Raw genomic sequence first — 20,616 nt, forward strand, 5'->3', positions numbered from 1 at the left:
TTAGACTGGGGTTTTCAGCACTAATCAAAAGGAACTTCACAGACAGTTTGGAACTTCTTCCACTAACCTTTGATCTTTATGTCAGTTTTGATTAGGCAATGTGACATCACCAAAAAAGTATATATATGCCAATATGGGTTTTCAAAAGTTTCTGGATTCACTAAGGAACCACCTTTGCTTAAGAACTACATATATTAAATGAGTTTAAAACTGGTTGTTTTGGGGTAGATAATATTGGGCATTTGATAACCAAGTAGTCTAGTTTTAATTTGGTTTGCCACTTCTAAAAACAATTACATTTGTAAAGGACTAGAAATAGCAGTAGAAAAGCATTAGAAAAGAAGATCTTTGGTGATTGTGAAAAAGAAAATAGTGTGTTGTGACACGTGCTTTGCATATTTGAAATCTGATTCTGATTGATTACCTCATACTTGATGACAATGAAATAGAAAGCTTGAGATTATATACAGAGAATACTCAAAATTAAATGAAAGCAGAAATAAGAAAATGTAATGCCTTTTCTGCAATATTTTCTGAGGACCTCTGAATACTACTAAGTTGCTTTAAAGTCCAGAATGTCAAGGTCACAAATGGACAACTGTTTAAGTTGAACATATAGTTATGTATTCATGCTAGGCCTTTTTGTAGCTCAAGCATATGTGAAACAGTGTATGCTTTCTCCTTTTCAAGAGCAAAGAGTTAAAAAGCAGCTTTAGATTTTGGGATTGACCCTATTGATAATTGTGACATATTTGTTTTTGTTAGTAACAAATGTTTAACAGTTTCATGCTCTGCTGTTTTAATTAGTACTTGACTTAGAAAAAGTGGTTAGCGAAGTAGGGAAAAGCTTAGTCAGCCACCTTCTGCACTACTCACCTGGTGATAGTAGTGTAAATTGTAGGCATAGCAGAGAGGAAGAGTCTCACATCTGTAGAAAGACCTGGAGTTTACATGAAGGTGCAACCTTGCGGGCTGTTGATTTTTGAGAGGCAGAATATGAATAGAATCTCCCAGAGAAATGAAGAGGATAGTCAAAGGAATTGTCAGCTTATTGTCTTATTTCAATTTGCCTAAGAGATTCTGGTTTGTAAACTTCATGCAATTTTATCTTGAGTAGAGGGTCAAGATGTGAGTGGTCCCTTGTATTGGAATCCAAATGTAGCACTGGTAAAATAATCCTCAAGGAACCTTCTGAAATGTAGAAAGAGAGAAATACATTGCAACCAATTCCACTGTAAATAACTGACAATATTACATATCTTGACATGGCACAGACATTTTATTTGGATTATCCTATGTGAAAGATTTATATATGACCTTGGTGTGTTGATAGCACATTACAGATAGTGAAGTTGAGGCCTGAGTGACACCAGAAAATTGCAGTGAATAGTAGAATAAAGAAGAAAGAAACACAGAGGACAGTATCCTTAGACCAATACCCTTTCTCTGATACTTAGCTTTCTCAACTCCTTTGACTCTCCCAACCCTGTCAACTTGACCTTAGAGCAACCAGGGCGCATTCTTGGATCTGAGACTGAATCCCTTTGTTTTCAGTGGTGAACTATACTGTTGTTTTTAGTTTGGTAAGTGGGTACCTCTGGAAAGTACTTTACAACAGTTTATGTGCTCTTTTGTTTAATTAATGGCTTAGTTTAATTCTGAAAATGATTTAAGACAAAACAGGTGGTAACCAGACCCATGAAGAAAAAACAAAACAACAAGTAGGTTTAAAAACAATTACAGCTGGGGATTTAGCTCAGTGGTTTCGCTGCCTGCTGCGCAAGCTCAAGGACCCGAGTTCAATCCCCGGTACGGGAAAAAAAAAAAAAAAGTTACATATGAAGGTCCTGAGAATGAGTATTTTATTTTATTAATCTTTGTTTTCTTCAATCTTAGACACAGTGCAGTGCAGTACACTTAATAAGTTTTTGTTGAGTGAAATAACTTAGTCCTTTTTTCTTGGTCTTATATTTTCAAGGTCCTATTCACTGGAATAAATTTTTCCCTGTTGCTGATGGTGATCAGCAATCTCCCATTGAGATTAAAACCAAAGAAGTGAAATATGACTCTTCCCTCCAACCTCTTAGAATCAAGTATGACCCCAGCTCAGCTAAAATCATCAGGAACAGCGGCCATTCCTTCAGTGTCGACTTTGATGACACACAGGACAAATCAGGTTAGCATTTCTTTCTTTTGATCTTCTGTGTGTGTGTGTGTGTGTGTGTGTGTGTGTGTTTGTGTGTGGAGGATGAGCAACTTGGATAATTAGACTTTACTCTCTTATTTATATTTTATTAATGCTAGACTTGGAATTTGCTGAGTTGAAATATTTGTTTTCTTCATGTGAATTGAGATGGTCAGTTATATATTTGGAACTTAAAATACGTTAAAGCGATGCAAAGGAGTATTTATAAAAGGGTGTACTGAATAATATTTTAAAATTGATCTCAGCTTAATATAACTTCACTTGGCATTTATCATTATGAAAATATTGAAATTTAACAGTAATTCTTAATTTGTTTTGGGAAAGTTTTAAATCATAATTATTTTAATATTTATTAGCAAACCTATAATGCCAGTTACTGTGTGGTTTAGTAGAAAAATATGTTTTTTTAAAATATCATAATCCCTTATTATTATTATTTTTTTTGGTACCGGGGATCGAACTTGGGTCCTTGAGCTTGCAAGGCAGGCTGTGGAACCACTGAGCTAAAACCCCGGCCCAATATTCCCTTATTTTAATTGCAAAGGTAATATATATTTATATACATGTAATAAAAATATAGAAATGTATGATAAAAATTAAGTCTCTCCTTATAATCTCTCCCCATGTATATTGCTATACATGCTATATTGTTCCATTTTTATCTTTCTTCCTCTGATTTCACTCTACTTTGGGCTAATCAGTAAAATAATTTTGCACGTGTTTCCAGATTTGACATTTAGTTTGTGATGACTAGTGTGTGCCCTTTTGTTTACAAGAAGACCTCCATTTTTATCTAGATCACAATGAAATTATCAGGATTATTTGAAAATGTTCATAGAATATATACTTTGTACTCCTCTAAGACAGAAGTTATATAAATATAGGTCATGATGGTCATTGTTTTTTCTTAGGATGAAGCAAAAGAGATTGTTTCATTATGATTTTAGGGATTAAATCAATCAAAAAGAAAAACCACCATAGTTAAATTTGTTGCCAATTTTTCTGTTTTGTTGGTAAACTATAAAAAACAGATATTTTCTGTAACAAACTAATTTGAACAGAACAGTCTCCATTTTGTAAAGAAGTCATTCTTTTTTAGAACAAATTTTTATTAGTATGTGTTTTGTTCTGTTTTTTCTGGGGTATTAGTACGTATGTATATCACATCTTGATCCTTTTAACTTTACCTTCCCCTACCTTTCCTCCCATCTTCCCCCTCTGGATGCCCTTCCCATCTCCACAAAGTCTGTCTCCCTGCCTGTTCTTGACCAGAAGTAACTCTGAATCTGCCAGTCAACACACCACAGTGAAATATTTCTCCTAGTCCTTTGAGGGTTTGCGTGTTTAGGCTAGTGCCCATCCCATGGTTAACCAAGATAACCACCCTTCAGAACTCTAACAGTCCTGTAAAAGGGGATATGTGGATATGATATTCTTTAGGAGATATACCAAATTCTTTGCTGAATACTGGATAGGAATAGTCTGATGAGGGAAATCATGATCCTGTGAGGAAAGACAAGGCAGTTCGTGTTCAGCTACTGGTATTTCTGGATTTAGGATGTCACATCTCCAGGAACCTCACCTGATGGGTTGCACCACCCCTGCTGTGGTTCCCAAGGCATCCTGGGCTTGTCCTCTAACAGGACTTTCCTTGTCTTATAATGCCAGGTAGGCTTCTCTGTCTTTCCAACTGAGCTAAAGGCTCCTTGTTGATAATAGCTCTGTCTGGATTTTTATGGCATTTAACTCTGAGTTCTTACTCTCTGTAGATCACATACAAAAGAATCATTTGGAATAACCTTTTTAAAAATATTATAAATGGATTATATATGCCAAGTGTGACTTTGGAGAAATAATTACTTATTTTTAAGCATAAAATGGATACAATAATACTTATTAACTAGGTTGGAAAGTAGGTTGACTAATTTGACATTTGAAAACATGAAATCATTTTCATTAAAAATAATTTTTCTTGCCATTATTAACTTTGTACTGTTGTTTTGTTATAAGCCATCTCAAAGTCCATGTTAAACTTTGATATGTTAACTCACTTTTCCCCACCATGTGTTTCTTTGAAAAAGCACCGCTCCAAGCGAATGGTCGACTCTACATTTAATTATGATTACAATCCCAAATGGGACATTTTATTTGAAACCCTTAAATGTGGAGTCTACGTATGTAACATGTAAGGCAATCTGTTGCTTAACTTAGCACAACACTTATGCTAGTCTGATTTTAAGCCCTGGACTCAGAGCAGCTTTCCAGAGATTGCCCATTGTTCTTGGATGTCTCCCTTACAATGTATGTTCTCCGTTATCTCTTCCTTTCTCTGGAGCCAGCTTGCTTCCATCTTCTTCCAAAGTCAATTCTGCATTGATTACTCAAGCTTTCTAATCTGCTTTTTATCCAAGAAGGAACAGCTTTATCTTTAGCTCAGGTTTTATTACACAATAGCAAGGAAAAAAATGAAAGCTTTCTTTTCCTTTGGAATTTCATTCCATCTTCAATCAATACAGACTATGTAATGTACACAGATTATGGGTGTCAGGGAAATGTGCCTTTTAAATTAACTTATCTGATAATCATGTTGAAACTCTTTAAAGACAAATATGTTATTCATATTTTCACCTTCTGTAATAGTTACCGTGCTAACTGTGGGTATAGTAGGAGACCCAGCTCTGCCCTCATGAGCATTGCCCAGTGGGAGAAGATGTAGTAAAATTCTTCTGTTTTAACAGAGTAACTGAAGAGTAAATCCTATGTCTGATCTAAGTGGCTCTTTTTACTTTTCAGAATGCTTTGAAAAAATACATATGATTTAATTTTTCTTCATTTTTATTACAGTGTTAGAGTAACATTACTAGCTCCAGTTTTTAGATATGGAAGCTGAAGCTTAGAAATTTGATTTTGTCCAAGATCATGCAGTTACGAAAAATGGGAGCTCCAGTCTTTTTTTTTTTTGGTGGTACTAGGGATTGAACTCAGGGTCTTCACACTGAACTATATCCCCAGTAAGACAAGATTTCACTAAGTTGCTAAGTTTCCCAGGCTGAAGTTGAACTTGTGATCCTACTGCTTCAGCCTCCCAGAGTGCTGGACTTACAGGTGAGCACCACCACACCTGACTAAGTTCTGGTCTTCTACTGATACTTGTGCTCTAGATATGAAGCAGTGGCCTGCTATATCAAGGTCCTCTCAGGCCTCTTGGCATGGTTTTTCCTTTTTCAGAGAGGTTGTCTTGCCCTCAGTTAAACAGATTCAGAGGAATTTGGATCCAGAATTCCTAGTCCGTTCTACTTGTAATTTTCCATAAAAATCTGCATTATGGGCCCTCTAAACCCTACAAGTGTTTTGAATCTACTTTTCTTATACTTAAAATTATATTCCTGTCAGAAAATTAAATAACACATTTGTAAAAACTTCTTTGGAGGACATGAATAGGTTGAGTAACAATGGGGATGTTGTAGGGTACAGTAGGATGTCTAATATTTTTCTTACTAACCATTTAAAATGTGTTGGTGTTTAGCTCTACGTGGGGGTCCTCTCACTGGAAGCTACAGGTTACGACAGTTCCACCTTCACTGGGGGTCGGCTGATGACCACGGCTCTGAGCACATGGTGGACGGAGTGAGGTATGCTGCAGAGGTAAGCCACCAAATGCTTCTTGGTGACACAGGGTTTTCTAAGTGGTGGGATTTAAGGAACACAGAAGATAACTCTCTTGACCCCAAGTAGATTCTGAGTCAATTAAGTATTTCAGTATCTGGAAGAGTTGTATTCATTCAGTGTCTTAGTTATTGATATGAGAGCTTTGAATATGGCCCAGCTGAGCCTTAAACCAACTCCGAGAGTTGCCAGTTATATATTCCCATTTTAGAAATGAGTAAACTGGATACTTGGAACAATTAAGTAATCTACCCAGGAAACAATGAGATGGATTTAAACCTACATCTGTCTGACAGCAAATTACAAATTCTGGTTTTACCCATTTTATCTCTGAAAGGCCAGTGAGAAGGGAGAGAAATAAATATTTGTTTTAGATCCAACGAAGTACATACTTGATTCAGACGAAGGTGTATATAAATCTATAAAGCCCATATTAAATAAATGATAATAAATGGCAAAGTTCTATTGAGGAAAACTCTGCTAAACTCCAGTACCTTTACATTTACAGAAATAAAATGGAATCTTTGCTAATTTTTCAATTCACTGGTGAAGCATAACAAAATAAAGCTTTGATTGACTTCTTTCGTTTTGACTGGTAACTTACTGTATTTTTGGTATAATTATATTCATTAGTAATATTCTACTATTTCTAATCCTCTGGTGAAAGGACAAAGCATAATATGCCTCAAATTTTAATATGATTAAATATTGCTAATATTCAACTTACCGTGAGATGAAAGTCAATTTTTGCATGACTCAACCAAAATTATTTGAATGAAATGAATTTAGCTTGTGAGGCATCTAGGCAAGACAGAGCAGTGTTCCCAGGTGAGGAAAGACTTTTATTTTCTGATGCAACCATGCTGTTCAGCAGAATCCAGCAAACAGCTTTTTTCCAGTTTCTTCTTCCATTAACATGTATACCTGCCCTGTGAAGCTGTCCCCCTTAAATGTCTGTTTTGTTTGAGGTCAAGTGTACTTTAGCGTGTTGGACCTCCTCTGTCTTCAGGATGAGGATGAAATGAATATACATAGTTGGTCTATGGTGGTGGACAAAAGATGCCAAGAAGATAGAAAGTGAGACTCCTGAATCTGTATGGTGTTTCAGTTACGTCATCTATTGAATAGTTTTCACGTTTGCTTCCTAAACTTTTGCATTCTAAATTTAAATGTTCTAAGTCTCAGAAGGTCTGTGGTATTAAGAGCTGGCTGTTTGGGATCACTGGTCTCTAATTTTCCTTAACAATGCAGGAAAAGTGATCCCATTGCTTTATGGTTGTACTTTGTACTTTCATAAACTTGCAAGCATACTATTAGAGAGATTTACTGGCAGTTGACAAGTCGTTTTCTGAAAAGAGCCTCACATCCTGAAATTTCTGAGATGCTCAAAGTCCTCAGCTGCAGATCAGGCATCATTTTCTGTTTTGTGATAAAACTTTGATTGGAATTTTATACTGTGAATATGTCTTTAAGGCAGTTTCTTATTTCAGTGGCTCATGTATTCATTCCTTCATTCACTCTAAGAATTCATGGAGACCCTGCCATGCCCCTTGTCTTTGCACAGTTCCTTTGTGTTTATCCTGAAGGCAGTGCAGGAAAGAAGTAAGGATGTCACAAATCTCATAACCATGCGCCTAACCCAGACCTGGGTCAGACAATGCTTCCTCATGGAAGAAGGCTTTCAATCTGAAACCTGAAGCATGTACAGGAGTGAGCTGGGCAAGGGCTAGAAACAGTAGTGGTCCTGAAGAGTAATCATTTTTGAGAACTGAGGGTGGAGGAGTATCAGATATTTGAAGAACTCAATGGCCTATGTGGCCAGAACATGGAGAGTGAAGGCGAAAAATGTCAGAGCTGGAGAGGGTGGGATGGACCTGAGTTCATTGAGTTAAGCCATTGTAAGGTTTTTTTGTTTTGTTTTGTTTTGTTTCTGGTACCAGGGATCAAACTCAGGACCTTGCACTTGTGAGGCAGGCATGGTGCCACTGAGCTAAATCCTCTGCTGTAAGGGTTATTAATTTCATTCTAAGTGCAATGGGAAGCCCCTGAATGGCTTTGAATTGGAAATTGATCATCTCTGAATTTCAAAAGTATATCATTCAAACTCTAGCTGTGTCTTGGACTGAAGCAGGAGTGGCTAAGGGGAACCCTGAGGAAGCTTTAGGATAAGCTAACAGGTGATAGTGCAGGGGAAAGGCTGAAAGGCTGGAAGTGGCAGCTCTAGTGGGATTTGTTGATTGATTGGGTTTGAGGGTGAGAAAGTGGGGAGCCCATGTTTTGGGTTAGGTAGAGAAAGCAGAAATCTGGTTTGGACCTCAGGGCTGGTGGGAGACAGAGGTAGACAATAAACAAACACATAAACAAATATGTGATATATGGTAAATTCTTTGACAGAAATAATGCCATGTGTTCTGGTAGAGTGGAAAGCCTCTTGGAAATAATATGTGGAGTGAGATTAAAAGACAGCAAGGAAGCACTCTGAGGAAATCGAGAGAGGGCTTTCAAGGAGGTGGGAACCGCAAGGAACACGCTCCAAGACAGGAATGAGGTTGGCATCTTCAAAAAGAGAAAAACATTGGCCTATAGGATTGAAACTATTGAGAGAGACAAAGCTACGGACTGTCCTGCAGAGGCCGGTAGAGGCCACATCATGTCAGGTGTCGTTGGGGATGGTAAGCAGTTTGGAGTTTATTAATGCAGTGAGAAGACAGTGGAACTTTTTAAGGCGGGCATTGCATGTTTTGCTTTATATTTTATAAAATATAGCTAGCTGCCATATGGAGAAGAGGCTGTTGTGGGGCAAATGTTGAAGCAGGGAGAAAACTAGAAGGTTGCGAAAGCAGCTCAAGTGAGCAGTGATGGCGATTTGGACTGTGGGATGGTGGAGATGAAGAGAGCTGGACAGATGATTATATTTGTGAAAGGTCAAGTGAACAGGACCTGCCCCTGGAAAAGATGTCAGTACAGAAGGAAGAAAAGAGAAGAGTCTAAAACATTCGTTCCTAAGGACTTGGCTTGAGCAACCTAGAGGATTGTTATTCCATTTACTGAGATTGAGTGAATTCAGGGAGGAGCAGGTTGAAGAGAAGAATTAGGTTTCTGTTTTGGACATGTTAAGTTTGTGATGCCTGTTCTACATTCTAGGCTTATTTTAAAATGAACCATTGGATACATAGCTGGGTTTAAAGCAGAGGTCAGGGCTGCAGATGGTGGCATTTGGGAGTCATGTGCATTTGGTTTCAGCTTCAAAAGAGTCCCTTGGAGTGCAGTTCTAAAAACTATCCCAAAGCATTAATTTTTTCAGGCACCCTGTATTACTTAAGTTTGTAACTGTCTTCATATTATGTCCTCTTATAAAACAAACAGACCAAGAAGAAGAGGGAGGAGGAAGAAAAGAAGCAGGAGGAGGAGGAGGATGAATGAAGGGAAGAAAAAAATCATTTAAAGCTGCATCACATAAAAATTTAATTTGGGGCCTAATGATTTATAACATTACAAAGAGAGATCAAAATGGTCTAAGGCATCAAAAATGTTATCCCAAGAGTCGTGCATCTACATAAACTAGGCTAATAGACCACATAAAGTCCAAAGTTTGGAACTTTATGTGATTACAGTTCATCCATAATTGCTTTGGTTTGGGTCTTGAATGTCAACCAAAGACTCATGTATGAAGTGCTTGGTCCCCAATGCGGTGTTATTGGAGGTGGTGGAACCTTTGAGAGGTGGGGCCTTTGGGGAGGTCCTGAGGTCTCTGGGGTGTGCCCTTGAAGAGGATAGAGGGACACTGGTTCCCTTCTCTTCTTTTTTGCTTCCTGGTGATGCGGTGGGTGGGCAGTTTCACTCCATCACATGCTTCCTCCGTGATGTATTTCCTCACCACAGTCCTAAAAGCAAAAGGGCCAAGCAACCAAGGACTGGAAACTCAAAAACTGAACCAAATAAGCCTGTTCTCTTTATAAGTTGTTTATCTCAGGTCAAAAGGAAAGCTAACACAGTGACATGTAAAAAGGATATTAAATATGTAGTTAATAGGGAAACTGTCATGGCAAATTTTTGGCATAGTATTCGGCAGTGTATTTTACATGTCACTAACATGCAGTTATAAACAATAAAGTTGAATAATACTATAATTTGGAAATTATTTTCCAATAGAGAAGAATCTTATTTCCATCTTTGCAGTGGCTAAATATCTTCTTGTCTTTCAGCTTAAAATCATTGCTGCTGTCATTGTTAGCCAGGAAATGTGAGTTTGCTATTTGTTTGAATTTTAATTAAAATACAAATGCTAAGTTCTTCTTTGAAGGTATTGCTGCCAGTTAAGCAAGGGAGAGAGGAAGACTTTTGCCTTTGCTATTGTCATTTATTAAGATTTTATTTTTTAGAAAAGATTTTTTTTGCTCTTTGAAATGTGCCCCCACTGTATTTCAAATAGTTGCTGTTTTTTAGCCAGCAGAAGGATGGTGATATACAGGAGGTAGAGATCTCTCTTTACTTACACATGAATTTTCCAATCAGTTATTGGGGCCCTTTGGTATCACTTCTTATTAAGTGAGCTGATGTATTGGCATGGAGCCATTTAAAACAACTTCAGTGCCCTTATCAGCCCTCCCCTGACAGTAGACTGTCACCTGTCTCATATGAGCCATATGGATCCATTTAATCAACCAGTATTTTCAGGTTTCTTTCCTCCCTTAGCTATCTCACACTAACTTGATCATGCAATACTTTATTGTTTAATTGTTGACTGCTTGTGATAATTCTCATCTATCCAGAATCCCTTTATATTAGTTACCTATAAAATACAAAGTTATATTTGAAAAAGGGAGATAAAAATATTTATTTGAATATACTAAATTTTCTCTCTAACAGTCAGCTAGAAGGGCAATTTTGGCTTGAAGACCCATATAAGTGTTCCCTTCCTGAAGTGGCAAAACAATTCATCAGGCATTCTTATCTGAAAGCAGTATGTCTTATCAGGTCCTTGGACAGCATGGCCTGGCCTTCAGCATTTATGACCAGAGCTAATCTTTTGGGTGTGTTACCCTGCCCTTTGGGTTCTCTCTCAGTTTTTTCCTCTGAACTAAGACTGAAGAATCTCCAAAAGTGGTTTTCTGCTTTACTGTGTCTCTGTAGTCTGCACATTTGTGATGATCCTTTGCTTACATGGCAGAATGTTTAGATCTCTTTTGGGACTTGCATGAGGCCACTTGCCCAAGAGTAGATTGTGAAATAAGGAAGTCTGTTTGGTAGAGTTCCAGGTCCCTTGAACTCTTCTTTCTCTTCTGCCCACCGGTAGCACCAGCTGCCTCTCATCATCATCCTCAGACACTGCTGGTTCCTGGACCCAAAGCCTCTTTTTCACTCCTACAACTTACTCTTAGCAAACAGTCTGAACATATTTACAGAAGGCAGTAAATGCATAAAAAAATAAGTGAAATGGTGGATATGTCAGTTAGCTTGGTTTCATTATTCTACATTGTATACCTGCATCCAGACATCGTATTGTGCCCCATGTATGTACATAGTTATCATTTGTCATTAAAATGATCTAATAATAAAATGTGAGTATTTCTTCATATATTTTTTTATAAGGAGAATTTGCATTTTCAAACCATGAGAAGTGTTAAGCTACAGCGGTAAACATCTCCCTGGACATTTTCAGGAGAAAGCTAGCAAGCTAGTCCCAGAAAACCAAAAAAAAAAAAAAAAAGAAAAAGAAACAAAAAACCTACCCTGTAGAAGCTTGACTTCTCTACCCACCTGTGGAGCTTGAGTTTCTTCAGTGGAGTCTGCTAGCATCTGGGATCTGATCTAAGGTTGCAGTCTCATCAGTGGAAAGCACAGAGGCTGGACTTTGCTAGGGCTAGAGAGACTGAGCAGAATGCTCAGGGCATGGTAAATATTCTTTAAAATGGTACTCCACTAACTGGCTATGTAACCATGATCTTTCACTGCTCCATCTTTATCTTTTTTGGATAAAAGTAAATAGGATTCTTTCCATGAATTTCATGAGCAATATATTATACATATGAGTATACAGCATCAGAACATGTACTTCAATGTTTATTTGCATTTATGTTTTTCAGGATGTTTATAAAATATATGAACTATGTTATGTACCTCCCTTTCAGCTCCATGTAGTGCACTGGAATTCAGACAAATACCCCAGCTTTGTTGAGGCAGCTCACGAGCCAGATGGACTAGCTGTCTTGGGAATATTTTTACAGGTGAGAATTCATTGACCTCATTTTAAAGGATAAGCCGTGTTAGATAAAGAGATTCAGCCATGGCATATACATTCAAATGGTTTTAATAGTAAACTAGTATTAGATTAGTGTTTTCATTTTAAAGTGAATATTAAAAATACTAGTTTAGGAACATTGTCTTATGATTCTTCCAATTATCCATTGATACATAATTTTTATGTGACTAGCAATAACAGCACCCACAACAAGAAGACTAGCAGCAGAAATAACGACTGAGAGCCTAAGAAGAAAATGTTTATTCTACACTCGTTCTGATCCCCGATTTCAATATTTAGAGGCAGAGTCCAGAGAAAAGTTCAAGCTCATGATTCTTGAAGCACTTGTTTGAGCACAATAGCATGTTGGCTCAAATATATTGACCAAATAAGAAAAACATTTTTGTTTTATTTCTCTCTGTCTAATATTCACATGCGGACAGACAAGTATTGTCATCATGCCTGAGGACAGGTTGGGCCTCTCAACTCCCACTGCTCCCACATTCTTGCAGGGTGTGCAGTTTTGCCAAGCCACATTCTTTGTGTGTGATGTTGCAATTTGTGGAACTGGGGCTCAGGGTGAGGCATGGGGCAGAGGCAGGGAGTGTCATGAACAGCGGAATATCCTTATCCTTGGCCACCAAGGCTGGTTGGTGGCAGCAGGAACCAGGTGGGGCCAGAGAATATACTTTCATCATGAAAAGTATAAAAACTCAGGTACATTCAGAACACCCCTGATGATGAAAATATATATAAAAATTCATATTTTTATCTATATATAAATATATAGATAAGATATATCTATATAAGATATAAAATATATAGATAAGATATAAAATATATAGATAAGATATAAAATATATAGATAAGATAAATATATAGAAAAGATATATAAAAATTCATATTTTTATATATGATGCATTTGCTTATGAGGACTTATCCCTTTGATTTGGGACCTCAAATCATTTTAGGCTGCAAGTAAGAGATATTTTCATCTAATGTTTGGTTACCACCACATTTTTGGTACCACCATAATCAATTGGAATTCAGGGTTTGAATGTCACCTCTTGCTTAATATTGCAGGTATTTTGTTAGTTTCCTAAGGAAGGTTTCTCTCAAGTTTACTTATATCTTGAACAGTCATAAAGCTTAACTAATTTTTAAGCTGTTACCATCAGTTTTGGAATAGAACTGAAAGTTCAGTACAGGAATCCTGTAATATTATCTTGTTCAAATTCTTCTGGCAAGATAAGGCTATTAGGTAGAAGAAAACCGTTGGTCCTGAACAATCACTCTGCTGTCCTGACTTGAGTTTTTAGAAAATAATTTAAAAATACTGATTGAAATGGAAAACTTTATTAATTTTATAGACTTGATTTGCCAATATAACTATTTCTTTTAAAATTTTGTGTCTTTAGACTGGTGAACACAATCCCCAGCTGCAAAAGATTACTGACATTTTGGATTCTATTAAAGAAAAGGTGAAATAAATTATTATTTGCTAATGGCTAACATCTTCCTTCTTCATACCTGAATTTTCTTATCTTCCTTTAAAGAATTGAACCTTACATGTAGCATATGCTGCCTATTTTGAAACAAGTTTGTAACATACTTGACCAAAAACACAGAAGTAACATTATCATCTGCTAAAAATTATGAAGGGTTTTACATTATCTAAGATAGTCACTAATAAATCTACTTATGCAAAATTAGTTTCTGGCATTGGAGTTTTGCAGAATAAGTCTTTAATTGTAACACTTTTTTTTTTTGGTACTGGGGATCGAACTCGGGACCTTGTGCTTGCGAGGCAGGTGGCAGAACCGCTGAGCTAAATCCCTGGCCCTAATTATAACACATTGTAAAGATCATCTACATAAAAACAAATCTTGTGCATCTCAAACAAACCCACATGATACGGTACTTTCATATTTTTTAGATGAAGGCAGATATTTTTAATACACTAAAGGAAGATACTATATAATTCCATTGTACTTCATCGGATGTAGGTTTTCTTCATGTGTAATGCTATCCCATTGTAATTTGTAGGAATTTTCTTTGTTTTCTCAGGGGAAACAAACTCGATTCACAAATTTTGACCCATTATCTCTCCTTCCCTCATCCTGGGAATACTGGACATATCCTGGTTCTCTGACAGTTCCACCTCTTCTTGAGAGTGTCACATGGATTGTTTTAAAACAGCCTATAAATATCAGCTCTCAACAGGTATGTCTCTTCTTCCGAGTTGATTTTGATTCACTCAGGGGAAACTGAATAGAAGTGTGTGTGTGTGTGTGTGTGTGTGTGTGTGTGTGTGTGTTTTGCTAGGGATTGAACCTAAGGCTACACACATGCTAGGCAAGTGCTGAGCTACACCTCCAGCTCTCAAATATTTTTTTGTTTTGTTTTGTTTTGTTTGAGACAGAGTCTGGCTGTGTAGTTCAGGCTGAGATTACAGGCGTGCGTTACCGCACCTGGCTCTCTGGAATCATTTTTTAAAACCTTGTGCAATTTCTGCCATGTTATGAAGCTTGTGCTTTCCCTTCATTAGTCAGGTAGGCAGTTGGATTAGATTATTTTTCTGTGCTTTCTTATTTAACCTTCTGTGATTATTGACCGATTATCTCTGCTTAATTAGAAGATTTCTTTCTCACTTCTTAGAAATGTAATGTACGTAAATATAACCAAGGGAGTGAAACACCATTTGAATGATGTAATCATTTGCTTTTATTTTCTTTTGTTTGGCTTGAAATATAAGCAGGCTGGAAAATCAGGAGAGAGGTCACCCATAGAAGGTGACATTCTCCCTTCTGATCTCAGTCCCTAGACTGCTTCTTGAGGTGAACTTTGAGAACAGTAATAAGTGTAGTACGTTCAGAAACATGTGTGCCTGCTAAGTTTAAGATGCCACAGTGTGCATTTAAAAATTCAAGAGAGTAGATGTCATGTTGCTTTCAAAATTGTTTTTTGACTTTGGTTGGCAGAACTTTTGTAAGGGCTGCCTGAGGGGCTTTTAAGCATTTGCTAAGAGTCTCTGGGGGTGCCCACCTGTGCCCATCTTGTGAAGACATTTACTCAATTATTCTTCTTTAATTAATTTTTTGCAGTGCTATGGATTAAAGCCCGGGTCTTGTGCATGCTAGTCAAGAACTTGATCACTGAGCTACATCCCCAGCCCTTCAATTTTTCTGTTGATTGCTTGCTGAGCACCATAGTAGGTCAAGCAGTCTGTCAAACTTAGGGTGTCTTTAGCACCCAGAAACTCTACTTGAAGCTCTGAATTATGTGACTGGCTTATGTGTTCTGTTTGCTGTGATCCTTCATGCATTTCATGTGTGGTTTTGCTGTTCTTAAATTAAGTGCTGCAGTATCTTGCGAGGAAGGCACCGGAACCACTGAGCTAAATCCCCGGCAGTGCTGCAGTATCTTAACAGTAACATAGTTTAATAATTTTTGCAACTAATAAAGTACTCCTTCCTGCTCCCAATCAGACAAAGACTGGTTCACCTTTACCAAGATCATTTCAGGCAACAATTCTCCTTGGGGTGAACACATTGGCTTTCTGTTGGGCGTTTCTTTCCTTTGGCCATAACTTTAGGATTACAGGTGGATTTCAAATTGCTCTTATTACAATGTTCTATGAAAGTCTGGGTAGAATCTAGAGCTTTACTGACATTAAAACTCCTGTGTTTTTTTTCCATCATTGTATCATGAGAAAAATGACCTGCCTCGGCTTCGGTGGCTTATGAATAGAGCTTATTTTTCTCTCTTCACAAGCTAAACTTTTTACTTTTACATTTCTTTATTAAAATCAAAGAGATTAGTAATAAATATTAATTACATCAGAGTAGTTAGTAATAAGGAAATGATGTTTGTCCTCCTATTTCAAGGGTGTCTTTATTCCTTAAAGCCACTTGGAAAATAACTGTTTTTGTTGTTGTATTTTTCATTCAATCCTCTAGTGATTTGGAAGAGAATATGTCAAAATGTATTATTTAATTTTTTAAAAAGAATAAAATAAACTTTATTAATAATACCTCCTTGCAAGCTTAGGAATTATAAGCAACCTAGCTTTGAATTCATTACTGTGTGTATTTTTTAAAATTAATTTTATTGATACATTTTAGGTGTACAATATAATGACATTCATCATTGGAAATTTGCACCTTTACATAATCTCTCTTAGTTCTTATGTTTCCCCACCCATTCCCCTGCCCTCCCTTCAACCCATCTATCCCTTGCTATTTACAAACACTTTTTTTCATTTTTTCATTTTCTCATATTAATTCCATTCCCTTCTTTCCTTTCCCCTACCCCACCTACTTCCCCTTCCTCTTTGGCCCTTTTCTTCCTATTCCACATTATATATTATACCTTTTAGTGCTTATTTACACTTTCAGTTTCTCACACTAGAGAAACTATTTGGTATTTACACATGTTTGTCTTACTTATTTCACTTAAGAGTATCACCTCAATGTGAATCCATTTAGCCATAAATGTCTCAAATTTCTCATTTTTTATGGCTGAGTAGTACTCCATTTTATAAAAAAGCCACATTTTCTTTCTCCAGTCTCCAGTTGATGGGCATTTGGGCTGCTTCCAAGTTTTAGCTATTATAAATTGTGCTGCTGTGAACATGGGTGCACATATATCACTGTGGTATGATTCTTTTAATTCTTTGGGGAAGATAGACAGCAGGGGAATAGCTGGGTCAAATGGAACTTTCAGTCCTAGTTCTTTGAGGTATCTCCATACCGATTTCCATAGTGGTTGCACCAGTCTACACTCCCACCAGCAGTGGAGCAGGGTTCCTCTTTCCCCACAGCCCTGTCAGCATTTGTTATTGTTTGATTTCATGATAGCAGCCATTCTTTCTGGGGTGAGGTAGAATCTCAGCATTGTTTTCATTTGCATCTCTCCAATGACCAGTGATGTTGAACATTTTTTCATATGTTTCTTTGCTATTTCTACTTCTTTGTCTGAGAAATATCTGTTCATTTCAGATGCCCATTTTAAGATTGTGTCTTTAAATTTGGGAGGTCTGATCTTTTAAAGTTCTTTATAGATTCGAGATAGTAGACCTTTGTCTGAGGAAGAGCAGGTGAAGATTTTTTCCCACATTGTGGATTGTTTCTTCACACTGTTGGTGGTTACTCTTGCTGTGCAGAAGCTTTTTAATAAGAAGAGACCTCACTTTCTGATTGTTTGTGCTAGTTCACGGGCAACTGAGGTTTTGTTCATAAAATCTTTTCCTACACCAATGTGTTCAAGAGTTCTACCTAACCTCTGTTCCAGCTGGTTCAGGGTTTCTGTTTTAATATTTAGATCTTTAATCCATTTTGATTTTAGTTTAGTGCATGATGAGAGATACAGGTCTAGTTTTAATCTTTGGCAAGTTGAATCCCAATTTTTCCAGCACCATGTATTAAAGAGGCTATCTTTCCTCTAGTGAGGGTGTTAGGCTCCTTTGTCAAAGAAGAGGTGGGTGAATGTGTCTGGAGTTGTTTCTGCATCTTCTAATCTTTTCCACTGGTCCTCAGGTCTGTTTCTATGCTGTTTTTATCACAGTAGCTTTGTAGTATAGTTTCAACTTGGGGGTTGTGATACCTCCTGCCATGTCTCTGTTGCCTAGAATGGCTTTTGCTATTCTAGGTCTCTTCTTGTTCCAAGTGAAATTTTGGATTATTTTCTCAAGGTCTGTGAAGTATGCTGCTGGAATGTCAATTGGGATTGCATTGAATCTATATAGCAGTGTTGGAAGTATGGCCATTTGCACTATGTTGATTCTTCCTACCCAGGAGCAAAGGATGTCTTCCCATTTTCTGATACCATCTTCGATCTCTCTTTTCAGAGTGCTATAGTTTTCAGAGGAGAGGTCTTTGATTTCTTTTATTAGGTTGATTCCTAGGTATTTCAGTTTCTTGGATGCTATTGTGAAAGGAATTATGTGCCCTATTTCTGTCTCAGTTAGTCTGTTGTTCATGTAGAGGAAAGCTATTGATTTTTGTGTGTTGACCTTGTATCCAGCTACTTGACTGAATTTGGTTATTAAGTCTAGAAGACTTTTGGTGGAGTTCTTGGGGTCTTCTATATAGAGTATCATGTCATCTGCAAATAATGACAATTTGACTTCTTCATTTCCTATCTTTATTCCTTTTATTTCTTTCTCTTGTCTAATTGCTGTGGCTAATGTTTCCAGAACTATATTGAACAAGAGTGGTGATAGTGGACATCCTTGTCTTGTTCCTGAGCTTAGTGTGAAGGATTTCAGTTTTTGAACATTTAGTATGGTATTAGTTGTTGGTTTTTCATAGATGGCTTTTATCAGTTTGAGGTAGAGACCATCTATTCCAATTTTTTGTAGGGTTTTTATCATAAATGCATGTTGGATTTTGTCCAAAGCGTTTTCTGAATCTATTGAGATGATCATATGGTTTTTGTCCTTGGCTCTGTTGATATAGTATATTACATTGATTGATTTGTGTATATTGAACCATCCCTGCATCCCTGGGATGAATGCCATTTGGTCAGGGTGTATGATCTTCTTGATGAACTTCTGCATTCTATTTGCCAGTATCTTATTAAGGATATTTGCATCTATGTTCATGAGTGAGATTGGCCTATAGTTCATTTTTCAGTTGGGTCTTTCTCTGATTTGGGGACCAAGGTGATGTTTGCTTCCAGGAATGAATTTGGGAGTATTGCTTCCCTTTCACAGACTTTACACAGTAGTGGCAGTAGTTCCTCTCTAAATGTCTTGTAGAATTCAGCAGTGAAGCCATCAGGACTTGGGCTTTTCTTAGTTGGTAAGTTTTTAATTAGGTTTTCAATTTCATTGATTGATATTAGGTCATTTAGAATTTTTAGGCCTTCTTTGTTCAACTTTGGTAATTCATACTTATCTAGGAATCTGTCCATTTCTTCTGTGTTGTCTATCTTATTGGTGTATAGGTTCTTGAAGTAGGTATTGATGACCCTCTGGATTTCTGTTGGGTCTGTTGTAATTTCATCCTTCTCATTCCTAACTGCATGGATTTGGGCCTTTTCTTTCCTTTTTCTGATAAGGTTGGCTAAGGGTTTGTCAATTTTGTTTATTCTTTTGAAGAACCAACTCTTGGTTTCATTGATTTTTTTGTATCATTCTCTTAGTCTCCATTGCTTTGATTTCTGCACTAATCTTTATAATTTCCTCCCTTGTATCAGCTTTGGTTTTGTCCTGCTCTTCTTTTTCTAGAAGCTTGAGGTTCAGCATCAGGTTGTTTAACTGGGCTCCCACTGTTTTCCTATTATGAGTATTCACTGCTATTAGTTTCCCTCATAAGACTGCTTTCATTGTGTCCCATAGATTCCGATGTGCTGCATTGTCATTGTCATTTATTTGATGGAGCTGTCTAATTTCTTTTTTAATTTCCTTGGTGACCCATTGATTATTCAGAAGTGTGTTGTTCAATTTCCCTGTGTTTATGAAATTTTTGCGGTTTCTTTTGCTATTGATCTCCAATTTCATCACACTATGGTCTGATAATATACAGGGGATAACTTCAATTCCTTTACATTTACTTAAACATGTTCTATGAGTGAGTATGTGGTCTATTTTGGAAAACAACCCATGAGCACCTGAAAAGAATGTGTATTCTGATTTTGTGAGGTGGAACACTCTGTAAGCATCTATTAAGTTCATTTGTTCAAGAGTTTGATTGAGTTCTAGTATGTAGTTGCTTCTTTTTTGTCTAGTTCATCTATTTCTGACAGTGTGGTATTGAGGTCTTCTACTACTATTGTATTTTTAATTTATCATGTCCGTTAGTATTAGTTTTATATAGTTGGGTGCACTAGTGTTTGGTGCATGGATATTTATGATTGTCATCTCTTCTTTTTGTATTGTTCCCTTTACAAGGATGAAGTGTCCTTCTTTGTCTCTCTTGATCAGTGTTGGTTTGAAATCCTCCTTATCTGCAAAGAGGATAGCTACTCCTGCTTTTTGTTGGGTTCCTATCACATAGAGTATTATTTTCTACCCTTTTACTTTCAAAATATGAGTTTCTTTTTTAATCAAGTGTGTTTCTTGTGTGCAGCATATTGTTGGATCTTGCTTCTTGACCCATTCTGCCAACCTATTCCTTTTGATTGGTGGATTAATACCATTAACATTAATGGTTATAACTGATACCTATTGACTTATCGTTGTCATACCTTTTCTTTTTGTTGGATTCTCCCCCTTTGCATTTAATTTCTTGTCATGCCTGGTGGATTCATTCTGCTGTGCTTCCTGGGGTTGTGATCCTCATTGTCTGTTCCTAGGATATTGTCTAAAATTTTTTGGAGTGCTGGTTTGGTATTCATGAAGTTCCTAATGTCCTCTTTGTCATGAAAGTATCTTTTTTCTCCATCCATTTTGAAAGATAGTTTTGCAGGGTACATCAATCTGGGTTGGAGGCTGTTTTCCTTTAGGGCTTGAAATGCATCACTCCAAGCTCTTCTTGCCTTATGGGTTTGTGTTGAGAAT

The 20,616-nt window shown here is 37.0% G+C and overlaps 1 protein-coding gene across 1 annotated transcript in view; it reads left to right on the plus strand.

Annotated features, from left to right (window-relative positions):
• Ca13 (carbonic anhydrase 13) overlaps positions 1-20,616 on the plus strand; it is a 28,542-nt gene that overhangs the window by 1,926 nt on the left and 6,000 nt on the right. The window contains exons 2-6 of the mRNA XM_004841988.4: positions 1,979-2,176; positions 5,733-5,851; positions 12,004-12,099; positions 13,532-13,594; positions 14,181-14,336. Of these exons, the coding sequence (XP_004842045.1) occupies positions 1,979-2,176; positions 5,733-5,851; positions 12,004-12,099; positions 13,532-13,594; positions 14,181-14,336 (632 nt within the window). The remainder of the gene's footprint in view (positions 1-1,978; positions 2,177-5,732; positions 5,852-12,003; positions 12,100-13,531; positions 13,595-14,180; positions 14,337-20,616) is intronic.

This window comes from Heterocephalus glaber, unplaced genomic scaffold, assembly GCF_053883595.1.
Source record: "Heterocephalus glaber isolate CG9 unplaced genomic scaffold, H.glaber_assembly_v1.0 deba00001553, whole genome shotgun sequence".
Taxonomy (NCBI): Eukaryota; Metazoa; Chordata; class Mammalia; order Rodentia; family Bathyergidae; genus Heterocephalus; species Heterocephalus glaber.